Raw genomic sequence first — 26038 nt, forward strand, 5'->3', positions numbered from 1 at the left:
GCAAGCTGGAGAAAGAAAGGAAAAACTCCATTAAAACCCTCCAGACTCTCCTCCATGTTAGGAATGAAATGGAAAATGGAGTGGATTTAACAGGAATCCCTGATTCCTGCGGCCAGGCTGGAGGAAGGGAGACGCGACTCACAGCCGCAGGCTGCTGATATTTTTTAAGTCGCAATAAATACTGAGAACTCTGGGGCAGGATGAGGATTTCCTGACTCGGACGAACAAGAAAGGACAGATTTTCACAATATTCCTCTCCTTATATTTAATTTATTCACCTCGATGATTCTCTTGACTGCTCTGGTAATTGTTAGAAGCGGCTGTGACAGCCTGGAAACATTAGTATGATTTCCTGAGTTTGAGATTCCTCGCCCCCCCCCCCCACCACCACTACTCCAAACTCAGGAAAAGTCAATACAATCGCACTTCATTTTTCCTTCATGTGCACTTGGAAGTCCTGGGAGCAGCAAGAGCAGCGGTGGCAGCAGCAAGAATGAACTGCAAGGAAGAAGATGATAACTGCACTGACGGGAGCAGCAATAACCCCAAGAAGATGTTAAAATGCGTGGTGGTTGGGGATGGTGCGGTTGGGAAAACCTGTTTGCTGATGAGCTATGCCAACGATGCCTTCCCTGAGGAGTACGTGCCCACCGTGTTTGACCACTACGCAGGTAAGGAAGGGCTTTAAAAGGAATTTTAATGGGGAGCTGCAGGAGGGCCAGGTGGGAGGTAAGGGAAGATCAAGGATGGTTCGGGGGCGATGTACGGGTTACTTCTCATCCAGGAATGTGATCCAGGCCTGGACGGTGGCCAGAGAGCTTAGATGGCAGTTCATACAATTGGGGCAACGTGGGATTTATGCATAGAACTTTTCTGTTTGCTTCCGATTTTTAGTTCGTTTTCAGCAAGTAAGAAGCATTAGGGACGCAATTAAATGCACTGGGTTTTGGGGACAACAAATATAATTCAGCCTCTGTCAAGTTATATTCAGCTGCTTGGTTTGTGGTTTGTTTTTTTTTTCAATTCTGAAGTTCTGAACTTTGCAGGCTGCAGTTATGGTGAAGATTATATACATATATATGTATACGTAAAATATACATTGTTGGTGATAAATTACATAAATTACAATATTTATGTCCTACTTAAGGAGTAATCTTTGAGAAAATCAGCATATCTCTGAGTGCTGTCAGAATATAGCTCTCAGGGAGATTTTTTTACTCCATCTATAAATAGAATTTAATATTATAACTTGACAGTGGAGAAAGCAGAAGCGGTGATTGGTTTGAGTACTTTATACTGAGGGAATTTTTAAGAAAAAAATATGAACATAACGGAGATCATAGATGATGTTGACTGCATCACTGTGCAGAACAGACCCACAGATTAAGCATAATATTCACAGGCCTCTATCTGTAGCAATTACTTTACCCAGCTGTGTCCAGAGTTGCCACACAGATGGTGTGACAGGCTAAAACTGTTGCTCAAACTCCTGCTTAAATTTTCCTATCCCAGGTTCTGTTGTTTTTCTTATCTCACTGCTCCTTTGCCTTGTGGTTGTTGTTGTTTTTAAGATCCCCCCTGAAAACAGACTTTAGAAGCACTGCAGAACTGCTGCTTATCTTGCAGCAGCAGTTGGAGTTTCCCTCATTCTCTCTCCACCTCCTTAAAAACTGAATTTTCATGGCGTGGCTTATCATAGATTTGGTGTTCTGTAATGGGAAAATCTCTGTTTTCATTCTGGCTTCGTGTCAGGTTTAGCAGATGAACTGGCCAAACAAGAAAGCTGTGTAACTGCAGAATCTGATCCATGGAAATGTGAAGACCTTTTCCTCCACAAGAGTGGGCAGCATCACTTCTAATGCAAGCAACACTCTCTTTTCTCTATTATTACCACGAGTTAGACTGAACAACCATTTTAGAGAAAAAAAAAAATCTTTACCCAAACAAGATATATGAAAGAATATTTTATGGTGTAAATAAGTACTTCCGCAAGGCACAAATCCTATGCAAGGCTGCATGGATTTATGTCCTATATTGTGATAGCACCCACTTACTTTCCCATGATATGCTGAGGTCTGCTTGTCCCTTACAGCCTTGCTGTCCAGCAATACACTGGCTCCAGCGCCCACCACCCTCTGCTCTCTGCCAAGCCCTGTGTATGGAGAAACCTAAATGCTAGCTGGCACCAGACCACGTATACGTTGATCTGTGGGTTGAGTGGCCTTGTTGTGAGCATGGGGGCACAGGTGTATGCGTGGGGGATGCGCACACCCAGGTGCTGATGCCAGCCACTCAGGCTGGCACTTGGTGGGGCATCAGGCTCTTCCCTACCAGGTCACTTGCAGGGACATCCCTTAATTCATCTCCTCTCTGTCAGAAGTGGTAGAAATTGCCAGTGGGCTCCGAAATCACTGAGGGAGAGGAGGGCTGAGAGAAGGACAGGAAGACGAAGAGTGTCACTCTATAATCCTTGTTTCCTTAGGGTACCAGGTAAAAGCAGTAGGTGTGCACTTTTAAACCAATCTACTTTTTCAGGCTTTGAAGATTTAGACTTGTAAAGTATCTCCAGCTATTCTTGTTTGCCTTCTAAACTATTATAGCACATAAATGCAAACTAAGAATGTTTTTGATGACAAAGTTCAGAAAGATAAGGGAAAAAATAGCTCTGTATATTAACATGCGATTGTGAGACAAACCTTGTCCAGTGCCAGTGGTCAAAACTAACACTGGTCAAAAATGGAATTTCTTTTTTTTGAGAAATCCCATTATTTATTAAATCTATCTCACTACAAAGCAGCACACAAAATTGAGCAACAGGAATTGGAATAGGAATAGAATAGGCTTCTGGAGCAGAGTGCCAGAAAAAAAAACCCTCACTCATATAACATAAAGACATTATGTGGCATAAAATATAACATAACCCATTAAAATACTTTAATATACTGTGTATACTGAGAGGAAAGAGCTCACTTGGGCTCAGACTTACCTCTAAGCTCACAGCTTTTAGGATACTCTGTGGCAATGGACCTTCTACCCCTCTGACGTGCCAGCCCATGGCCACAAGGAGAGGTGGCATGGTGGTAACATGGGCATGGCACTACCACCATGGCACGCAGAAAGATTTTGCATGTGGGTAGATCCTGGAGGGTGGTTGAAGCTCTGGAAAATCACATTGAAATTTACCTTGCCACATGGCTTTGTCTGCCCCTGCCCCTGCCCCTGCCCCTGCCCCTGCCCCTGTCAAAACCAACCATTTTGACCTACCCAAACAAGATGAAACCAATTTCAGCTGGTCTGTGTTGAAAATGCTCATAGGCAATTAATTGCAGCATTTTTTTTTGCAAAGCTGCACTTTCCATTGAAGGTTTTTCACCCAGGCATTATTAGCAGCAGTGGTGTGTTAGCAAGTGTTTCGTCTTGCCTCACCGGGTCACAGCCTGGTTGTGAGTCCCACAGCATTTACAAATTTCCTTCTTTCTAATGGAAAAAGTAGTGGTGGTGGGGGGGGAGGCATTAAAAACTGAGGATTCCAATTGTGATCTCAGAGCAGTTTCTCACTGCCGCGACTCCAGCGACTCGGGGGAGACAGTGATGCTATCCAGCCCAGAATTGGGAAGAGCTCCAGATGCACCGCTGTCATGGCCAAGGCGTTAACCGTTCACCGCCCCACAGCACCAGCTGCATCTACTTGCCCTGCTCTGTTGCATCTTGTCAGCCGCAGACCTGGGGCAGCTTTTCAACAGCACAAAGCAGATAAGCACACAAACAAGGTGTCCCTGAAGAAGCAACTGGCGTTTCAAAGGGCTGACCTCCAACTGGTATTATGTCTGTATGGCACTTAGCCTTGCACATGAGAGGGCTTGAAGCCACTTTATAAAATTTGGACTCGCCCTGCCTCTAAGAAAATCAAAGGCAATGCGTGGATTTTTCACCCAGGGAAGGAACAGGCTTCCTGCAGACAGCTCACAGGGCTTGGATACGGCACTGCCTGGGACGAAAGGCTGTTGGCGTTTCACCATGTATGCAGCTGCACTGTACAAAAGTCCAAACCAATTATTAACTCCACACCACTAATATTCTGCCACAGATTTCACCCACAGTCCACAAAAATGAATTTGTTCAGGGCCCGTTGCCAGGGCTGGGATGTGATGGATATAGAGCAGGGTCAGAGGTAATGCCAGACAGATGGGGAAGGCGAACTTGTTATTTGGATATGAAACTGGGCTCTTTTGTTGGATGCGGGGAAGTTTATGATTCTGTTTATTTCTCGAGGCATTTTGAAGAGGTTTTGCTGGAGGCCAGAACCCTGAGTTAGGTTTCCTTACCTTTGGTGAAAATCCAAGTCCCACACCGAAAGGGTTTAGCCACAAGGTAAATGGCTGTTTCTAGGGCAGGCGAACCAAAGTGCAATCCCAGTGACAAACAGGATATTACTAGCCATAGCTGTAACAATAGGGACTGTTTGGATAGTGAGTAGATGCTTTAACATGCTTCCATTCTGTCTTTCCAACATCAAACACCGTTTTTCCGTGAGCAAAGGTCTCTCAGCCAGGGTGACTTGTATTGTGTCTAACTATATGAAATTATAAATGTTTAATTAGGGCTGAGGTTGTAGCAAAAAATCAATCAATTACTAGCCGAGCTGGTTTGATAGTGCCAAAATGAACAGGGTCATTCTGTGGAAGGCAGAGGGGAGATGTGTCATCTTTTTTACTTAGGCAGCCACTGAGCATCTTGTTTGATACTCATGAACTTTAAAAAGCCAGCAATTTTTAGCATGAAATGTATTCACCCCAAAATTTATACTCAAAAGTGCATTTGTTTTTCTATATGCAAACCCTCAGTTGACTGGGGAGCTGTACCAACCCATGTGCCTAACTCAGCCCACTCTGCAACCAAAAGTGAATGGACTCACTTGATGGTTAGTCTAAGGAGAAGAAGGCAGGACGTCTCAAACCATCTAGTTTAGGGACTGCACACAGGTGAATGCCAGACAAATAGCTTTAGGAACCAAAGGTGTAACTCCAGTGAACGAGAGAGAGGTCAGCCCCTCTGAAGGAGAGCTGCAAACATCTGCACTAGAGACTTGAAGTAGATGGCATAAATATGTCCCTCCTTCCCTCATGTGTCGGCACAAACCAACGAACATTTATAAATAGTGAATCCATTTGAAAAAAATTAGCAGTGGCATGTGATCAGCTAATGAATAGCATACAGAATAGTTCAGCCATGACTGAAGCTCCGTAAATTAAAAGCAATATAGAAGAAAACAACTATTAATTACTGTTAGGAGACAGGCTCTTTGTACTTTAGTGTGCACTCTTCAAACTAGTGGGGCTGACTGAGCACTGAAGGGGGCTGAAGCTCTCTCTGGTGTTGCAGAGCAGAGAACGCACCCTTGCTGTCCAGCAAAGGCACATGGCAAGGGAGAGAGTTTTGCTCCAGCATTTTTACTAGCATAGGAACAGTACTATCACTCTTGCCCAGAAGAGTCAGCATGTGCCTATGCAAATCCATAAAACCATTATATGCTGCCCACATGCCACAGCACTGACACAAATCACTGCTGCTCCTGTCCTCCCGTGAAAGAGAGTGGCTTGCAGTGGGCTGTAAGCAGGCACCTTCAGTTCTGGTGCAGGCAGCAGCACCCAAGGGAAACTGGGACCACCCTGGCACCGTGAGCAGCCTCGCCGTGCAGCCTCTCCCCACGGGGGAGGAACCAGCAGCTGAGACAGAGCAGAAACCAGATGGGTGCTGGAACACCCCAAACTTCTCCAGCTGTAGGCACAACAGCACATCTGTCCATGCTTTGGATGTGCGAGTTATTATTGATTGCTGATGCTTTACATGGGCACACTGGTTTCAACCTGTCTTTGTCTGTCAGGGTGTGTGAGCAATGACCTAAACCCCATCCCATTACTTTTTTCCCCTGTCGAATCTTTACTAAACAGGATTAGTAGACAGGATGAGGCTACCCAAGGAGATTTGCAATTTCTGCACGGGTGCTGCCGTGGGAGTCTTCACACTACCATGTTCTTGAGACAGTTGTCTGTTATAAACAGTCTTGGTAGCACATTAGATGTTTCATGTGATGTTTGGGGTCATTAAACTGAAACAGCTATAAATAGCACTGAGAGCGAGCTGTGATGTTTATTTGCATGGATGTTTGCAGTGTTTTTTTTCCTTTTAATGTTCATCCAGTTTTGATCAAACAGACTTGAACGTTATCGGAGACAGGAAAGCACTGACTCTCTTTTAAGATCTGGCTTTTCAGACTAACAGCCACAGAACAGATACGTTCATTTTGCCTCTCAGTAGCTAAAAGGACTTCTCTGCCAATCTTCACTGTATCATCCACAGTAAAACAAAGGTCTCAATAACACATTCAAGATTTGACACAACAGAAAGCCACCAGTGCAATCAAAGGTTTTCCTGGCTGCCTTTTTAGGAAGATAAATTTTATAAAACCACTTACACTTAGGCTCCCCACAGAAGGTTTAATTCTCTGTCCTGTGTCACATAAGCTAGAGGAGATCCAATAATCGTCATGATTTTTTCACATCCAGGAAGCCTAGATAGTCTTTATATACCCAAGTGGTGCTTTTTACCTGAATGACCATGGTTATTGCACATTCAAATGAAACAGGCCCTGCGTACACACTCAAGCGTCTTAAGACTTTTTCCTCCTGAAGGTGTTTTACAGCATGTGAAGAGCTGAGATGACTATCGCTCATATCTCTCTTCCTCACACACATCCCTGTATTGTCCTGAGGGTGCACAGGCCACTTGAAGCCCATGCAGACAGAGGTGTGTGCATGCTCTGTGGTACTATTTATTGAAGGCAGATCGTTTCTGCAGCAGTGACAGAGTGGCGATGTTCCCATTGTCCCCTGGCACTACTGAAACGCAGCTGTGGCTGGGTAGGAGTGTGCAGCACTTGAGCTGCTTCCTACCTTAGCCTCTGCCTCTGCCATACAGCTTCTCTTTGTGCTATTGCTATTAATGTCTTGATTTTACACAGGCAAAAGCTTTATGCTACGAGAGACACAAAAGAGCTCCATGCCCATCCCTCCCGTACCCAAGCGCATCTTGTTTATCACCCCAGACTGAACTCACAGCCCAGGAGCAAATTACATTTAGTCAAAATGCTAAACATAGAAAATAAACAAACTATAACGCACATCAGGAAGGATAGTGCCAGGAATTAGAGAAGTAGATGAAGCAGCCATGTTACTTTATCCAGATTTATCCAGCCCAAATTCCGCCTAAACCCCTCTGTCTACCATTTCTTATTAGATCTGTGGTGTTTCAAGGGCAATAGGAAACACAAAGAATACTAAGAGGGGAGTAAGTTAGACCATTTGAGTGTCTTGATGGTTCAGAGGTAGAATGATAGCTTTTCTAGGGGCAGCCACGGTTGGAAATGCATTGGAAAGATGAGAGAGTCAAACGGCATAAAAAGAAATACTTATTTTTATGGCATGTGACTAACCCAAGGAATTTATCACCACATGAAAGCTACAGAGGGGAAATTCTAACAAGGTTTCCAAAAAGGGAGTTTGGACCTGATATCAGGGAGATTGAGTGCTATCATTAGCTGCTTGAAAAATAAGACTTCTGTAAGAGGTAATAAATGTGAGCTGACACCATCCTCTGTTAGAGGTCAGGATAAGACCCAAATGTGGTCTGATGAAAGGCAAATTATCTTACGCTGCTCAGTGCTACATTAGGGACTTTTTGGAATGATTCTTCTGATATACAGATGGGCAAACAGATTTTGAAATTTTGTGAATGCAGCAATGGACTGCTGAGAGGAGACATGGAGGGGGTTGTCTGGAGCAGAAAAAGGTTTAACAGTGGGAGTGATGAAAAAGTGACACTTTTCTCCACCACTGGAAGACAGTCTTAGTCTTTTCCTCCCCTTCTTAAGGGTGAAACATTGCAGGAGGTAACATAAGCTGAGAAAACCAAGTCTGAAACTGTGGACCCTGGCTCTTGAAGGAGGACTCTACAGCTAAACTAAAAAAACACATCCACTAAACTAAACTAAAAATCACATCCACTATCTTAATAAGAATAATTTACTCAGTACATGTGGCCAGCCATCCTCCACAGGGATCAAAACCACGTGCAGGTGTTGCCATACCAGGCACACACTGACAACCAGGCAGATGCTTTTCAACAGCAGATGCTCCACATGAAGGAAAAAACATGCAAACAAACAAAAAACTTAGCAAGAACACCTATACAAAGTTCCTAGACAAGTACAAACTTCTTCATTTCTGCAGGATGTGCAAGTGTGCGACTAAACGAGTCGCAGTTACAATGGCTTAGCTTCTTAGTAAGTCCATGCAATGCCTTTACCAAAGCTTCCTTTTCATTATCTGTTCTCTTGATAAACCTTGATACAGATCTCTGTGCTAATGATACAAATCATTGCTACCGTGCATCATTGTGTACATTTCACCCTACAGGTAGTGCCTTTCCTATGTTCTAACTTTCCAATTGTTAGGGCCAAACCTAATGACATCATGGAAATGGCAAGGGATGAGGAAGAGCAAACATATTTCCTTCAATTGTTCTGTTCAGACAAAGTCATTAAACAATAATGACATCTCCTGTCAAATTATTATTTATCTTTGCAATGAAAAAAATCCAAGTTACTGTATTTCTAGTCTTCTTTTAAGGGTGATCATTCACTCACTCACCAGTCTCCTGTCAGATATAATGTTCTTGTATCTCAAGCTATGAGTCTTTTCCAGTCAAGGAATAAGATACGGAGGAATGAAAGCTTTGTAAATTGTCACCTCAGGTTTTGTCCAAGAACCACTGAGATCAGGGTGAACACTAGACTGGATGTGTGATGGGGTATTCACCTCTCCTTTTTTTCCCCACATAATATCTTGGAAAATGTGTTTTGAAATAATTTCTAATAAATAAAACCTTAAAAAATAATTTAAAAAGGTGAATTTACCCTATTTATTGCCAAACATTAGTCAAATGCAGAAGTCTTTCACCCAAGACAAGCCATGCTATCAGCAGCCTCAGCTGAATGCAGGGATTAGACCTCATGTGCAACTTGTCCATGTGCTAAAATGCTCAAGTGCTGTTAATCAGCCAATGACTTTCCCATGTGCCCAGGTGGACAGGAAAGCTCTCCCAAAGCTGAGAATGAATCATTACACCTCATTGCAATCCCAAGCACCATCCATCATGGCTCAGCAATCCCAGAGACACAGCCAGGTGAGCATAGCATGAAGGAGGACCTGATGGCACAGTCCAACTCTGTGGCTGCTATCACCTTTGGCTGAGATGGATGCAGATCTCATTATGCAGTGATGGCTTTTCCTGAATACTTGCTCTGCTGCATACATACTCATAGATTTATGACCAAAACCAATAACCTCTTCTTAAAGAGACATCACTAAAGGCAAAGAGAGTCATTATATGAGTATTCAAGATGGCTTGGAAGGGTGCTGGGGGAACAGCAACCATCTGCAACCCGTGGCTCTTGCTGGGGGGTGGTGCCCTCAGCTAGTCCCTGAAGCCACGAAGTGTTGATCCCAGGAAAGGAGAAGGCATGAGGACCATGTGACAGCTGGCACAGTTCCCCAAACTTAGGGTAGGTCCAGCACACCAAAAATTGAGTTGCCCCAGGGTTGCCTTTCTGCCTCGGGAGCTGGCACACTCCGTAAATATACAACATGCCAACCAGCCTCAAGGGAAGAGAAGCCTGGAAAACTCATTCACCAACAGGAGAAGCACTGGGGAAAAAAAGAGCTGAAAAACCTCCCAAAGGAAGGAGGGAGGCAGCTGTAAAAATATTCCCAAACATAGTGGCACAGGCAAGAGGGTGATGGCTTGGGAGCAGGAGTGGGAACAGCACCACAGTGCTGGATCCTCGCTCCTGGTTCAGGGCAGTACATAAGTGTATCGTGGAAACAACAGTCCCAGCGACGAGCACAGGAGCCAGCAGTCAGGCATCTGAAAGAGTTAAGAGCAGAGGGGCTGGACAGAAAGGTCCTGCCACAATGCAGGAGGACGCCTGAGATGACTCACTGAAACTCGTTTCCAACCCCTGCAAATCTGAGGGGACGGAGGCCACGTCTTTTATTAAAGACTCTCTGGCAAAGACATTCAGCTAGAACTTTGAAGTAATGATATTAACAGTATCTGCTAATGCTCGGCTTTCTGCAGACCTTGTGGAAAGGAACTGCTTCAGCAACGAGTGGGAAAAACATACATTTTCAAACATAACATGAATTTTTATCCCCTGGGAGACGGGACAAAAAGAGCATCTATTTACAATAATAACGCTGCTTTGCTGAGAACAGATCATAAGGAAAATCCCATAAGGTTGGAAAATGTGCTTTAAGTTCATAAACTGTCCCATGCTGCAGTTCCAGAGCGGGCAGCCATCCAGCTGCTGTGAGCAGCTCCGTCCTCAAAGGCCAGACCCTTCCCATCTCGGACGCTCTCTATTTCTGAGCAGCCTCCCCTGCTCTGGTTCAGGACTGGCTGGCTTACCTCCGTGTGTTTTCCTCCAATAACTAGGTGTAGACTCAAGGTCCTTTTCTAACTCTGGGGCCCGATTGCTTGAGACCCATTCTGTGAGCAGCACCACTGCAATGGCAACAAGCAGCAGAAACGCAGAGACCTGATTTTTCATTTAAAAGGTGACGTGTTTCCGCTGGGGAAACTCAGCCCTGGAACAAACTCTTTACACTGAAATACGCCTCCTGAGACCGTCTATTTTTTTCTATACAGTTCAAGCAATGGCTTGCAGAAGTAGGCGAAGAAGAACCCAAGGGCTTCATGTTGTCCATTCAAGTCGGACAACAGCACAGCTATTGATAGGGTCAGTTCTATGATCCCGCTCCCAAATTGCTCCTTATGGGCACACAAACTTCAATGAGGGTTCAGGATCTGCCTACACAGATAGGTATTTTGTAATCGCATCTTTATTTTTAGTTAGCTAGAACTACATGTATACCTTTACCACTATATCAAAACACAAAGGATGCCACAGAATTGTCTGTATTTTTTTTTCAGTTTAGTCTGCTTTTTGTTCTCTGCAAATTTGCCATTAAAATTTTCAGTGAGAGCATGAACAAAATCGAGGAGGGTATTTGTATACTGTATTTAAACTTGTAGAAAGAGTGTTGCTTTGCTTTGTTCTGTGTGTGCAACCTGTAAATCTCAAAAATCAAGTACAATTCCCTTCATCTCATTGCCTTTTAGTTACTGCTGTGAATATCTTAAGCCTATTCCAGGAGTACAAGGGAGTAACATCTCTCATTAAATATATATATATGAAATACAGCTTCAAGAAAGCAATTTTCCATTAATATCATCCATGAAAACAGGATCAAACTTGATATTAAAGGGGGAGTTCATATTTCGAAAAATATTCAGCTACTCTGCCAGAAACCAGGCCTTACTGAAGAACTCCAGATTAGCTGATGCAGTTCATTATATCATTAATATAGAGAATTTCCCTTGCCATGCATAGAAATATTCTCTGATGGTGTACCACTTGGAGATCTGCTGAGAATTTACCTAAATCATTCAGTTTGGTTGAAGTCCAGAGGGGTGAAGTTGTTGTGGTTCTTGTTATTTTAATATTTTAGAGTGTTAAGTGCATTTTCCTCCCTCTATTCTCCCTCCGGGGAAACTGCTAAAATGTTGAAATAATTCATTCTTCTATTATTTGAAGCATATTGCCCAATTAATTTCTTTTCCTGTAAAGAGCTGCTTGTAGCAATACCATAAGTCCCTCCCAGTGCTCCCAAGGAAGTAAGAAGTGATGGGGAGCGTGAATGCAGAACGAGGTCCTGAATCTGAAGTATTGTTTGACAGAGGAAATCTATGCCGAGAAAATAGTAGAACAGGAATAACTTGTGTTGTCTCCATATGGTGCTCCCAACTGGGTTTCCCTCCCCCTGTTCTCTATTTAAATATACGAACACAAGACATTAAAGAACAACTCTTGTGAGAATTTTGCAAGGAAAATGGTGTCTTGAGACTAGGCCTAACAGGGTGGAAATTCCTGAGGACACAGGGGAACCTTGTCCCTGGGTGATAACATTCACACTATTCCATGGTGACAATTCATACAAAGACTGGAGAATCACCTTTCACCTTTCATCACATGAAGTCATTCCAGCTCTTGATCCCCTTTCTGCTGTTCCCTCCATCTTTCAGAATGAATGGATGCATTTTCTTTCCTGGATATTTATTTTCCACTCTGCTTTTTTTTTTTCCCACCTGAAGTGTTAGAAAAGAAGAAAGACAATTTGTTTTTCCAAAGCATGCCTAGGCGCAGCACAGAGCATGGGGCTGGCCAGAACTAGGTATAGGTCCTGCAGAGCCATCCCTGAGCCAGCTGGGTCCAAACCCAAACCACAGACATTGCACACATAGCGGCTGCCCCACAAGCACTTAGTGATAATTATTACCGTGTGGCTCTTCGGATTTCCTCAAGCACTGCCGAGCTGGTGAGGGCGGCAGCCAGCCAGGGCATAACAGCAGATGTTTCTGCCTTCTCACGGATGTCAGCTCTGCCTGATGGAAAATGCCATCTGAGAAGAATGAAAACCAAAGAGCAGCCAGACAGGGATTTGCAGGAAGGTAGTGGGACCACCCTGCAGTGACCACTATCTGTTGCAGAGACCGTCCAGACCTCTTTCCTGGCAAGTCCCTGCCACAGCATACCATAAAAACAGTATCTCAGCATAGCTTCTTGTGTGTAACCTAGGAAAGGTCAAAAGAGCCCAGAAGCTGCATGAGAAACAAGAAAAGCCCAAGAAAATGGGAGAAAAGAAGTGGAGGAGGGTGGGAAACGGATGTACATCCTTAGAGGACAGAGGGAAAAGGTATACTTAAGAGAAGACAGTCCAGAAACAATCTATAAACCATAAAACAAGTTATTTGTAACAACTATGTTTTGGGGCATTAGACATGATTTTGAACTTTTAGGGTTAGCAAAAGTTCTGGCCAGAGCATTTTCGATGAACTATCCCACCAGGAAAAATGCTGATTCATGGAAGTTGAAGCATTTTTTAAATACTTAGAAGGACAAATTCTTGAGGTCCAGGGCACTCTAGTTATTTCTGACAGTGCAGCAAGAAAGACCTAAATTGAAAACATAATACGTGAAGGTTTTGTTTTCATTCCACTGTAAAATGAAAACAAATAGTAAAACCTCAGAAGTTGCCGCAAAGTTGAATTATCAGCCCCCTGGCCAGTACTAGTCGGTTACTGTTATTATCCATTTTACAGTTATTGTATCACAACCATTATTATCCAAAGGCAGATTTCCACCCACTTCCTCTAAATGAAATGTTTGTGCAACAGAGACAAAAATTTCCAAGGAAAATGCCTGAAATAGTGTGAGCTCAGGTGTGGTTTTATCCTCTCTCAATATAAAGAGATGCGATGGCTGCAGGGAGAGGTTGGCAATCCTTGCAAGCCTTGGCAAACATAATGACAGCACAAGGCAAGTGCTCTGGAAAAGAGAAAACAGAACTGTTTTTCTCTCACAGTGTCTTTAATCTTTCTAGTATATGCTCCCTAAAGATTTTTTTTCTCTTCTCCTTCAATGAATTTTGTCATCACATTACTGTCTAATAAATCTACATTCTAATTAATAAGACCACATAGGTTTGATTTCCAGAAGAAACAAGTTAGTCTAAGTGCTTTCAAAGGTTTTCAAAGCACATCTTCCTTCATATCTTGCTACTGTGAGTGGTACCCAGAGCCTGTGACACTGGGTCAAGGACCTCAGTGGTGATGCCTAGTGGATGTGGGGGGAAATGTCTGTAGCCATGTTCTAGTGACACTGCTTATAGATTATGCAGGAAATACAGGACCTGATTTGGAGCTTATGCCTGAATAAACTAGGAAGAACACCACCATAGTCAGGGAAATTGGGCTGAGTACAATTAGTCTGAGCTTGAAATACAACCTATACTCCAACTTCCGAGTTCTCTTACTGTAGGGCTACTTTCTGGATCTCCCCATATAACTGCATTTCTATTACCTCTCATGTTAACAAACAAAGCCACTGCTATTCAATAGAAAGGATTCACTCCATCAACCAGAAGCTCAAGTGCCTTGTCCTTCCCAGGAGCTTCTCAGCGGAGGGCTCAAAATCCTGTTTCTTACAATGAATTACATCTGACCTAAAGAAGTTCAATTTGGGTGTCTGAAGACCACTAAATTTCAGCTATCGTACCCTTTTAACATCCTCCAGCTGTGAGCTGCCAGGCAAGAGTAGAAACAGAGCCATCAGAGGCAATGAGAAGGCACTACCGACAGTGCCTAATGCATCTGCTTCTTGAGGAGAGCTGGGAGCATATCCTGGAAGAGCCTGGTTTCATTTCCCAGTGGGTGTGGAGGGTGTAGGTATCTAAAATTAGATAGGCTCTGTTAGTTGTAAATATTTATGCCTATTGTCGTACTACACAGCTTTTTGTCTGATGAACTTCAGTATGACGAAACTGTAGTAAACACATTTTGATATTGAATACAGAGGAAATAATAGATTCTTAAGCAATCGTTTTCAAAGTTAGCTATGCTCACACAAACTGCTGGATTCGTCTGGCTTGGGCAGACTCACAGAGCTGGGTCAAAGCAAATCTAAGCCAGGAAACCCTTGAAGTGAACAAATGTGTCGCATGTAATAGAAGGCCAATAAGCAGATCGATAAAATAAGTGAAAAAAGCAGATAGATAAAATAAGTGAAAAAAGCAGATAATTTCCTTAATGCATTTCTGTGCAAACTACTAAGCTCCAAGGAAATTAGAATGAAGGGATTTCTGACACACAACAGATAATTTTTCAGGAACAAGTATAAATTTTCACCTTATTTATTTTCAGGAGACGGAAGGAAATGCTCATGTATTAATAAGGGTGAAAAATTATTTTTGTCAAAGACTTACCAGACTACAAAGAAGCCATATTTGGGGATTTTTTTTTCCTGACTTACTTTCTTTGCTATATTAATTTACAGAAACAGTTAGAGAAGTGTCTGTAGTTTCTGCTTTAGGGAATTTTCTTCCAAATCATTTGCACAGATACATGTTGCTAAACAAAGACAAGTCCTAAAGCCATTCACCATCTCAGGGATGCAACCCGTTAGTTATAGGAGGTTGTAAATGAGATTTATTGCCCTCCACCTTTTTTAATACTATGTACAGATGTGAAAGAGGTTGGCCAGCAGAGGAACATATATGGCATCTTGGCACAGGGCAGAGGCTTGGCAGCTCCATGCCTCTACAAGGGACAGGGGGCAAAGAGCAACCACAAGAGGCAGGGCAGCTGCTGATGAAAAACAGCCCAGAGGAGAGGAAGCAGGAGATAAAAGGGGTAGAATGGGATGGAAAAGCAAAAACGTTCTGCCCTTGCTTTTGTCCTGGCACTCCAGTATTGGAAAATCTCCCCTTTACCTCCTCAGACAAAGGCAACTACACCATAAATCCCGGTAAGGGCCAGAGTTCACCAGCAACAATAGGAGAGAACACTAACAGGAACCAGAGAGTCAGGGCAGATCAGGCAAAATAAACACTGACTTGAAAACACATGCAAAGCCCAGAACAAAGCTGGGCCTTGGCTTTCACTCTGTACAATTGAGTTGTTTCAGAAAAATGTGGCTGGCTGGAAGACTTTCCCCCCTTGACTGGGCACCTTGGGCTGTGACCAGATGTAGGAGGATGGAAAATTTCCTCTTTCTCACCTTCAAAACTGAGGTTGAAGATTTTGAAGGCAGCTGGAGAGCCTGTTCAAATTCAATTGACGAGTTTTGAAAAATACATTGGGTTCCTTGGAAAATCCCCTGCCCTCATTTTCATTCCAAAGAGGTTCAAATCCACTCATTCAGCTTCCTGCATGCTGAAGGTTCCCAATTTCCCCGTTGCTAATGGTCTTGTCGCAGCATGGCAGAGAGCCCATTCCTCAGCACCCACCCCATTAGTTTATAAAATGGCTAATTTAGATGCTCATTAAATTTGGCTATGGAAAGACAAGTGCTAAGCCAGAGTCTCGGTATCAGAGACTCTTAGTAACTGTAGGAGAGGATGTCAGACATACCGCAATTTTTGCAACCACCCATTTGTTTGGAGGGAAGACCACAAATTCCCCTAGGTCAGCAAAAGTATATTGCAACTGGGTGATGCTCACTGACACTGGGAGTGCAAGGGATACACTCCAGATGTCTCTTCAACATCTGCTGGGACTTATAGCCATCCATTGACAGATGGGAAACCTCAGTTCTGAAAAAAGATCCATGGGCTGAGTTTACAGTAAGGTAGCCAAGACCAGAATTTCTCTCTATTTGTTTGTCATCTTGCTATTTCTAGAAATACCTCCCTCTGCCCTCTTGGAACACCAGAGTGTATATTTCCCAGACACGTAGCTGGCTTTAAAAGAAAACAGATCTTAAAGTAGGAAGACGCAAGCCTACGGAGATCAATACATCCAAAGGAACAGGGGCGGAAATAAAATCCAGAGAAAAATGTTTATACGAAGGAAAGCAAATTTGCTAGAACAAACTCACTGTTGCTGCCGTTTGCCATCATCCACATACCCTCAGGTAAGGAAACAGGTTCTTGGAGGTGAGCAAACCCGGAGGACAAGGCAGACATGGCCACACAGGCTGGCAGGCTGTTCAGAAGGATACAGCCCTGAGACTACTCTCTCAAAACTATTGTTTCACCTTGTTAAAGAATTACACAGGGAATTGTAAGCTTATGATGATGAAATGATGAATGGGATCAAATTAACTTGCCTCCAGTGTTTTCCTGTGATTACAAGAGGACATACATTTTTTCTGTCAGTTTTGTCACCTTGGTTTGACCAGAGGATCTCAGCAGTGGATCCCCGTCTGTTTTCCAGAATCTGTTCCCAAACTCGAAGTCCAAAGATCCTGCTGGTACAAAGGAATGTTGCTGTTCAGAAGGGGCAGAGATTTTGAGAAACTTCTTTGTTCTGAAATCCTCTGAAAGCCAATCCAAACCAGTCCTCTCTGGTGTGGTATAAACCAGATTTAATTGTCATATCTTAGCCGTTTGCTAACTGCTTTCCCAACTGAGATGGCACCAGCTGGCCATTATTACTTCACACTCTGGAGGGTTCAAATGTTCACTGGTGCTATGATTCTGTGAGCTCTCATCACCAAGAGCAAGAGACTTTTCTGGGCTGTTTGGTCAAAACTCAAACTGACGTCGAGAAAGTCACACAGCTGCAGGGCAGGAATCAAGGCCAAATCGTCGGTGTCGTGGACCAAAGCTTACCCCACAAGCTGCCTCACTTGCCATATCATATGCACACAGCTTGCTCCTGTGTTTGCTTTTCACCTGAAGGAGTTCAAGTTCAAGCTCTGGTTCCTTTGCCAAAACGTTTCACAGTTGGCCATAGGCAACATGATCATTCCTCTCGGAATCTGTTCACACACAGGGAATGAAATCTGGTCTGCTGAAGGCAACGTGCCTGCTGTCATTCTGGAGAACATCGTCACAATGAGAATTTCATACCCTGCTCCAAAGTCTTCCCAGCTGACTCTGTGCTCACATGACTGATCTCAGGAGACCACTGAAGTCTGTCCTGAGGGAAACAGCACAAGCACAGGATGAAGGACCACAGACCATGGCATGCATATGTGCTTTCTGCCACTAACACCCACTCTCTGCACCTACCTGCGAGGCTTCATTCAGCCCCCATGCAGGTGCAAGCATATGTTTGCCTCCATATACATCAGGAAGCCTGACCCCTAGGGTCTTCCCATAAGTATGTTAATAGTCATCTTGGCTTAAACACTAATTAAAGATAAGCACGCACTTACATGTTTTGCTGAAACAACCCCAGAATGAGCAAAGTCTGAATTACGCAATATGAAAATAATACTCTCTATTTATTAAGCATGTCTTGACAGTACATAAAATTCTGGAGCTTTCTTCTTGGCCAAATATTTCTCCCACTTCATACCATAGGTATGCTCCAATTATGCTGGGAGCAGAATGGCAATATTATGACTCACTTCATATTGTAGGCTGGAAGTACCATATTTTGTTCCAGAAAGAATAGATTGTAGGCATACGATTTAAAAAGCAGCTTTTTGTAAACTACACTCCAGCCTTTTGTGTGGCACTAATGCGGTCCTTCTCCAGCTAAAGCCCTGGCTGTGCTTATTTTTAAATTTATAATTGTGCTGGGAATATAGCATGTCCAAATTAACTTAGAGCAGTAAGGGAGGGAGTTAAATGATTTTTGTGTGTTTCCTCCCAGAACAACTCTCCTGGCAGTAACTGCTGCCACACACTTTTGCCATCAATTCAGTGTTGTGTCTGTGCTGAAGCACTCAGACACAGCTGAAATTGATGCTGTTCTTGTGTCTCATCAGGGCCCATTAAAGCCATCCAAAGCTTTTTGTTTGTCAGCCTACAGAGAGTGGAAATGATCATCCTCCCACCTTGGTTCTGCATGAATTACACAGGGCCTGCCCACCAAGACTGCTGTGGGCTGAAGGTTTAGATGTAACTGTCTTCCAGTGGTGGGGTGGAAGTGAAAATCAAATTAATTTCTGGTATTTAACAGATGATGCAAAATCTCTATGCTATTTGGTATCAGCAAGTTTCATTTTTAACTATCCATCACTGTACCCTCTGTGTAGGCTCAGACACCAGCTAGTGCCTCTGGTCCCATCAGACCTAAACCTAAACTGGAAACTTCAGGAGGGCACCTGGCAATTCCCAAAAATATCCACAGGGTTAGAAACAAACCCTGGGAGGCAATACCTTGACTCACAGCCTCTTTCACTAGGACTGAAAAATTTTTATACCATGTCTCAGAAATCAAAGTTGCTGGGACTGTTGCTGATGTTTCATGTAGAGATGTCCTATGTACTGACCATGTTTCGCACTTGTGACTTGCCGAGACCACGCAGCAGGACTTTGCAAGCTACACCAGCCAGCTTTGCTCTCTAGGGTTTGCTTTTAGGTACAGCATCAGTATACTCCTCTGAAGTATACAGTGCTGTCAGCCTGCAGCCTGCCTGCTCTTGGCTTCTATCCTGAAATCCTTCCACCCTTGTCAACCAACCCAGCCCCTCACAAGCCCCGGGCTTTACTGGGATCAGCTGCACCTGACGCTGTTGGCTCAGGGACACATTCCTCCAGGGAGCTTCAAATCCCCCGAAGGACCTGCTCCAAGCAGATTTTTTTCCCCTTAGGGAACCAACAGTACAAGGTACAGCAGACTTCCTCCCTAGGATATATGTGCAGATGAAGCCTTAAAATCTTTGCTTATGTAGAAACAGTTTCGTGACAGAGAAATTTTGCTTTTGGTGGCAGTATCCTCCAGAAATAGCACTCCCTGTCTGACTCTGCGACCTGCGTACCCTGGGGTAAGCACCACACTCACATGGGTGCAAACCAGGGCTGTGCACAGCCCCTGCCTGAGCACAGGAAAGGATGCTACAGGATTAAAATGACTGGGCAATGCACTGGAAATGCATGTCCTGTACAACCAGGTTGTATTTAGATCACTCTGTTTTGAATCAGCCTGGTACGGTCTTCTGAAGGATGCTCTGGAAATGGGAAATGTCCCAGAAAGTCACAAAAATAATAGAATATTTAGAAAATAAGGTCTGTGGGGAAAAGCTTCAAGTAGTGCAAGTATTGAGGTTGGGGATTGTGGAAAAAAAATGATAGAGAGCAGCAGGGTAACAAGTCCAGAGAGACCAGTGAGGAAAATAGGAAGCTCAGGGCAGAAGGAGGGAACATTTTTTTTCAAGTGCCATACATACAGAATAGCCTAAATGGCTTGCAACTGCCCAAAATACACAATATTTTTTTGTTGGTGGTGGTGGTAAAATGCATGCTGTAACCTGTGGGCCAGTTATAGAGCAGAGGTAACTGCCCTGTGAAACTCACGTGGCACAGTCATCACAGAGGCACTGCTCAGAGCAAGACTGGGCAGGGAATGAACGCTCATTCACATGACCCAACAGCACTTCTTTACCTCCAGAATTCACCCTATCTGCTTTTATTCGGTTTATCTGGACAAATAAAAATCTGCAATAATAGCACTGAAAAATAAAAAATAAAAAAATCATACCCTCAATGTACTGTGATGGTTGGAGAGTGTGCAGGCACAGCAAAACACCCTTCACAGCATCCCTCTGGCCTGAATTCAGTGAAAAGAGCAAGTAGAAGAGCATGCCTTTGATATCCCATTTGCTGTTGTTATAGTCTCTGGTTTTAAGATTTAAACCTTCTAATAGTGTAATAATGAGCTTTCCATTTCTTTGCTGACGTGGCTGGTGCCTGCAGGCTATTGAGTTTAAAAGCCAAAACACACAGACATAGAAAATTTGCTTCAGGGTTGAAAAAATATATATCCTATTGGAAGGGTGGGATTTAATTAGCCTTTGTTCTCCCAAATCTCACATAAACAAGCACTCTCACATATCTCCCAGTACAAGGCAAGCAAAATCAAGAGTGCCTGTTCTAACTGGAATCTTACAAGCCCCTGGTGGGTGGTAGGAACATATGTGCAAGCTACAAGGTTTGAAATTTAGGACTTTGCTTCACAAAATGTCCACGTGGATGAGATGAGAGATTGCCACTTACTGAAAAAAACGCTGTGTACCGGGCCAGATCTTGACAGTCGTTTGGGCTAGCATTTGCCTGTCCCGGGACTGCAGTTGTGATCATGGTCAGTAAGTGCAGCAGATCTGGTGTAGGATTGTTTTTGTCTTCATTTGTATTATTTGCTAGTGAGTTGTTCCTAAAAAATAGGCAGTGATGACCTGTAGTAACTGATGAAAAACAAACAAAAAGCAAAACAAAACAAACAACAGCAACAAACAAGTAATTTCCAAATCGTGTAGTGGATAATACTTTATGATCTATGAAATAGCTGTAATACAAAAGAAAAAGAGAGGATTTTTTTATAATGGCCGTAATTATCCGTATCACTACATTGTAAGCATATAATTATACATTGAAACACATATTCTGCCTTTGTGAAATTTCTGGTGTCATTTCCCAGCCATTGAAAGCACCCGTTAAATAAAGCTAGGCAATAGTCTACACTGCCTGTTGTACTGCCTGTCTCCTCCCCCTCTGCCTTTCTGTTTTCTTCCCTTCTTCTCTTCCTCCTCCCAATCAATTTTAAAACTATAAAACAACACTGTCTGCCTCAAACTGTGGAAACCGGGAGCAATTCCACAAAAGTCAGACCTGGAGGAGGTGGATCTCTTTGAACTGAGAGCAGCAGAGGTGTCAAAGCTAGCTTGTGACAACCATCTTTGTGACTAAGGCCAATAATGGCAACAAGAATGGGGAAATGCTGTTAACAATGCTGGTTATGGTTTAGGAGGAAATGTAACAGGCATTCATATCTTCACAAGATGTTACATGTGTAAAATATTTAGACACCGAATTACCTGTCAGCACACCTAGTGATACAAATGCCACTTTCTGGGCTCTCTGCTTTTTTCCTGTTTCCACTGACTTTCTTTACACTGGCAGGTAAAGATGCAGTCAGGAGACTTCCTGGGACCCTGTTTATACCCTACCCCTTCTCGTGGACTTGCCTAAAGTTATCTTCCAGCCTCACATCATTCTCTTTAGACTCTCATTGTGTGAGCTGAGGGCTTTCTCACTGCAGCTCCAAAGGCATCTGCATTTTTTTAAAGGTTGTTTTCAAAGGAACAAGGAAAAAGGATCATAATTAAATCTAAAGAGACAGGAAGGAGAGAAAGAGGAAGACAAGTAAACTATGAATCCTTTACAAAGCCTGTTGGAACATCTTCCATCCCTTCTTGTAATATTATCTGCAGATCTTCTCTTCTGTGAAAAATAATTTTTACCTAAATACATAGGGCCAGATGGATATGGTAGCTCAATGCCACTTGAGTCACAGGATCATTTAAAAAATATTATTAAAGCAGGCCCTTCCCAAGTTATCCAAGGACTGGTTTCTGATTCGGGTGTTTGTTTTAAATGATGTTATGTTTTGCTTGATAATAGAGAATCAAAAGCACAACCAAGTTTCCAGAGCAGCACTGAGCATTTATTCAAAATAATGGAAAATTTTCAAAAAATGACAAGAGAGCATAGGGAAGTCCATCACAATGCTTTTGCTATCATAGCTCGCTCTGTTTTCCCAGGGACGGCTGATCAAGGGCTGTTCCACTGGAGGTGGAATTTCAAAGAAGGACTTAACATTTTAATAAGCAGGGACTGTAAGAAAAACCTTGTGGAAGCAGGGCAGCCACATTGACCATAGTTATGAATTTGTATTCAGGCTGTGCAGGAAAAGTACAATGCAGTCTTTTTGTATTAAAGATGGAAAGCTGGGTACAACAGAGCCATTTTCCTCAGTATGTTTTATACAGTGGAGGCTTTGGCTGTTTTTCACATTCTGCAAAGTTCGGTCTTGCTGCTCTCAGCAGACGGAGTCCCCGTTGCATCCCAGATGCAGGACGTGCACATCTGCGTGCAGCCTACAGACCAGAATCCCCTTTTCCGAAGTGAAAATGAGTCTTCACTTTCTCCAGCACTTAGTACTTGTGAAGGGTTATTCCTGCAGCATTTTATTTCCTTTCCCCTACTTTCCTCAGCCATATATAAGCTAAGCGACATCTCTTGCACCGGGGTTGATGCCAAGACAGCGCACAAACAAGCCAACGGGATTAGCAGCAACCTTCTTTGTTCATCCTTACGTGCAGCTCGTGAGCTCGCCTTCAGAGCAAGGGCAAACTCAGCCCTGGTGATCTGAGAGCTCAAAACAACGCCCTGCACTTGGCTGTCACTCGGTGTTGGGTCACACTAGCCATATGCTGCCGGAGAGGTGTTTTCCAGATAGCCACAGAAGGGGTGTCAGCTAATAGCAGGCTGGTACCTAATGTAAAGCTGCTGTAATTTATTAACAGAACTCCCAACAAGCACTATCTGCTTGTTTGGCTGACCTCAAAGGCTGGTTGAGCCTCTGACAAAGCTTATCGCTCCTTTTCATATTCAAAGTGGCAGCTCTCAAACCTTCTGTGCAAAGTGTCATTGCTACCCTGAGGATCTCTGAAAGCAGAGCACAGGGGAGTACAGAGGGGACAGACACACAAATACACTAATTTCCCGTGTAAGGGTAAAAGGTAACCCTCCTTACTGGGCTATTATTACCCTTCTGGTTGCATATGTTGTGAATTACAGGCAGTGTCAAGTTCAGACTAGAAGGAGTCTTAACAGCCCCTTCCTGCTTCCAGTCCAGCAACGGGACTTTTCCATTGACTCAGTGGGATTCAGCCCAAGAGAGACATAAGAAATGCTGCAAAAGCAATGAACAGAAAGCATAACCTGAGTGATAGGCAGGCAGCTCTGGGTGTGTATGCAGAAGTCACTAAATTGGAAGAGCAGGCAGGATAACAATAGATTTGGTAGCAAGTTGATGGAATTCCTTTACATTTTTAAGCTTACACAGCAAGAAAAAAAAAAGAAAAAAAAAGACAATCTATTTAGATTCTGAATGCGCTTAACAGATTGCCCCACTGTTTGCTGACATTTAGGATTTTCAAGTCTCATGTTGAAGCATGACCTCGGAAAGCCTGGAAGGGAAGGGGTCTTTCAGGAACAGATGTCTCTTGAGAGCACAGCTCCTACATGTGGTACTGGTGGAAGAACAAACAGTCTCTCCGGCAGGACAAACTTTTGCAGCATTTTCTAGCAGCATTGTATTTAAGACAGCAGTAGTCTGTTCTCACTGAAAAATCTTGAAGTTACTGTCACAAACCTTATAGGAATTGCATTCACTAAGTTCTTTTTACTGCCAAGAAAAAAAATTGGGTGCACACATACCACAGGTCCCAGTCTTTGAAATTAAGTGTTCAACTGGTATTTTAATGTCTGTGTTGCTATTAAAAAGATTTTAGTGAAACTCAAGATTCAGTTAAAAAAACATGTTTTTAGATAACTTATTCAATTTTGGATTGTCCAAGATTTGCTGCATATGCATATGCAGTAAGATCTATGCAAATCCCACAGACTTCTTCGTGTTTTCATGCTTATCCTTGATCTGTTTGGTGTCTGGCTGGTTGAAGCTGGGGTTTTACATGAACAGTTGGGGGCAAAATTTGGGCTCAAATGATTGGTTACAAGATAGAATATAGTGTGAATGGTTGGGAAAAATAAAAATAAAAATAAAACAATAATTTTTAAATAATAAAGCAACAACAGAGTTTCAAAAGAGCCTAAGTCACTTATGAATTACAGTTCCTGCTGAGAATTGATGGACATGTAGACTAAAATCATTTAGCTGCTTTTCAAAACCCCACACTAAGACCCTGTCCAGCAAAAAACTCTGGGCGAACAGCTGACTTACAACCCTGTGTGCGCTCTCCCTGCCCTCAGAGAGGCTCTGCAGGAACAAAAGCATCTGCCCACACACATCCACCCACAAGATTAAGGCCGAAGTGCTTACCAGTGGAACCTTACCAGAAATTTTTTTAGATCTGTTTGCATTAATGTCAACACTGGCTTCTAAGCATTTCCATGATTTGATAGTAAGTGGCGTTTGAAGGGACAGAAGATCTTTTTGCAGGCCACACAGCCAGGCATGCATCTACAAAGGCTGCACCGTAACCACGTGAGAGCAGAGACGCACACACTGCATCCATTTTTGACAAATGCTCTCTCTTCTTAGTCTCGTGCAAGGGAAGAGCATGCCTGTCAGATACATTTCGTCGTCTTTTAGCTCTCCTGTCAGCACAAGTGTCAGATGTTTGCAAGTCCCCGTGTGTAACTAACCTTCCCATGAGCAGTTTTGAAGTTTATGCATGCAGAAGCAGTTTGCGGATGAACTTGGTTCAGACAGCAGCGGCAGCCTGTGTCACGGGAGGAGGATGTCGTACATCTTCCATCCAGGACCAAAGGATGCTCTTGCTTCCTTCTGTGGCCTAGATCAAAGAAATTGTGTTAGCAGCAACACTCAACACAACCGCTTTAAACCAGGCTTTACTATTTTTTTTCCTATAATTTTGATGCAATATTTCCTTTGTCTATCTAAAATGTCTGTCAATATTTCCGTTGTCTTTTCTCTAAAGAGAAAAGTAGCCAGTTTCGTCTTTGAAATACAACATCTTCTGCAGACTTCCATTTAAAAGGAAATTTCTTAAGAAATCATCTTTCCATTAAAAGCACCTGTTATACAAATCCGGCGTCAAATGCAGGGAAAGATTTTTTCAGCCTTCATCAGCAAAGCAAGTTTTGGCACTCTGGGCGCCTCCTCGGTGGGAGGGATGTCAGAAGGCACATTGCCAGGGGTGGGCAGCGTGAGACCGAGCTGTAAGCACATCACCCGCCTCCCTGTTGCCCTCTCCCTGTTGCACACGAGGAAGCCGGGCAATTATTCAGCGCGCTTTGACCGTGAGCTACATGACAAACAGCAAATCTGACTCATTGTTGATGTGCCTCTGTTACGGAGCACATCTAATGAGCTGATATTTTATGGGGATTTCCTAAACTCTGTAATATGAGTCCCACAGATCCCCCGCGCTGGAAGTCAGCCTGCTGTTCCCTAAATGTCAGCGTGCAGCATGCAGACAGGCGTGGCACGGTGGACTTGGGCATGGCTGGTGCTTGCAGAGCACACAGCAGGACGGAGCACAGAGGGATGCGGTGTGTGAGCAGTGCCTGTTTCTTGCCCCGGCCCCGTGGCCAGGCTGACTCAGACGAGGATGGGGAGCAGCGCAGATCAGGGCGGAATGAACCGCACAAGCAAGATTAATGCTGATGACAAGCCCGTAGGGAATTTGACAGGGGGAAATGAGACAGCAGCAACTGAAGAGAAACCTTCAGGTTTTTCAGATTTATCAGGGTTTTTCCTGGTAATGTTTTGAACTGGGAATAAACCCAGTGGAAGTGTCCCCTCCCCTCCTCTGTATCCACATCATGAGAGCAGTCCTTATAAGCAAGGACCCCGGAGCAGTGGTGGGATCGAGGTCAGCCTCTTTCACTTGCTAGGAGAAAGATGACCTTTCAGTCAC

The 26038-nt window shown here is 43.5% G+C and overlaps 1 protein-coding gene across 1 annotated transcript in view; it reads left to right on the forward strand.

Moving 5' to 3' along the window:
* The window catches only part of RHOJ (ras homolog family member J), a 51937-nt gene continuing 25899 nt past the window's right edge, over positions 1 to 26038 (forward strand). Inside the window, exon 1 of the mRNA XM_040558548.1 lies at positions 1 to 671. Coding sequence (XP_040414482.1) covers positions 494 to 671 — 178 coding nt within the window. The 5' untranslated portion in view covers positions 1 to 493. The remainder of the gene's footprint in view (positions 672 to 26038) is intronic.

This window comes from Cygnus olor, chromosome 5 (assembly GCF_009769625.2).
Source record: "Cygnus olor isolate bCygOlo1 chromosome 5, bCygOlo1.pri.v2, whole genome shotgun sequence".
In the NCBI taxonomy this organism is placed as follows: domain Eukaryota; kingdom Metazoa; phylum Chordata; class Aves; order Anseriformes; family Anatidae; genus Cygnus; species Cygnus olor.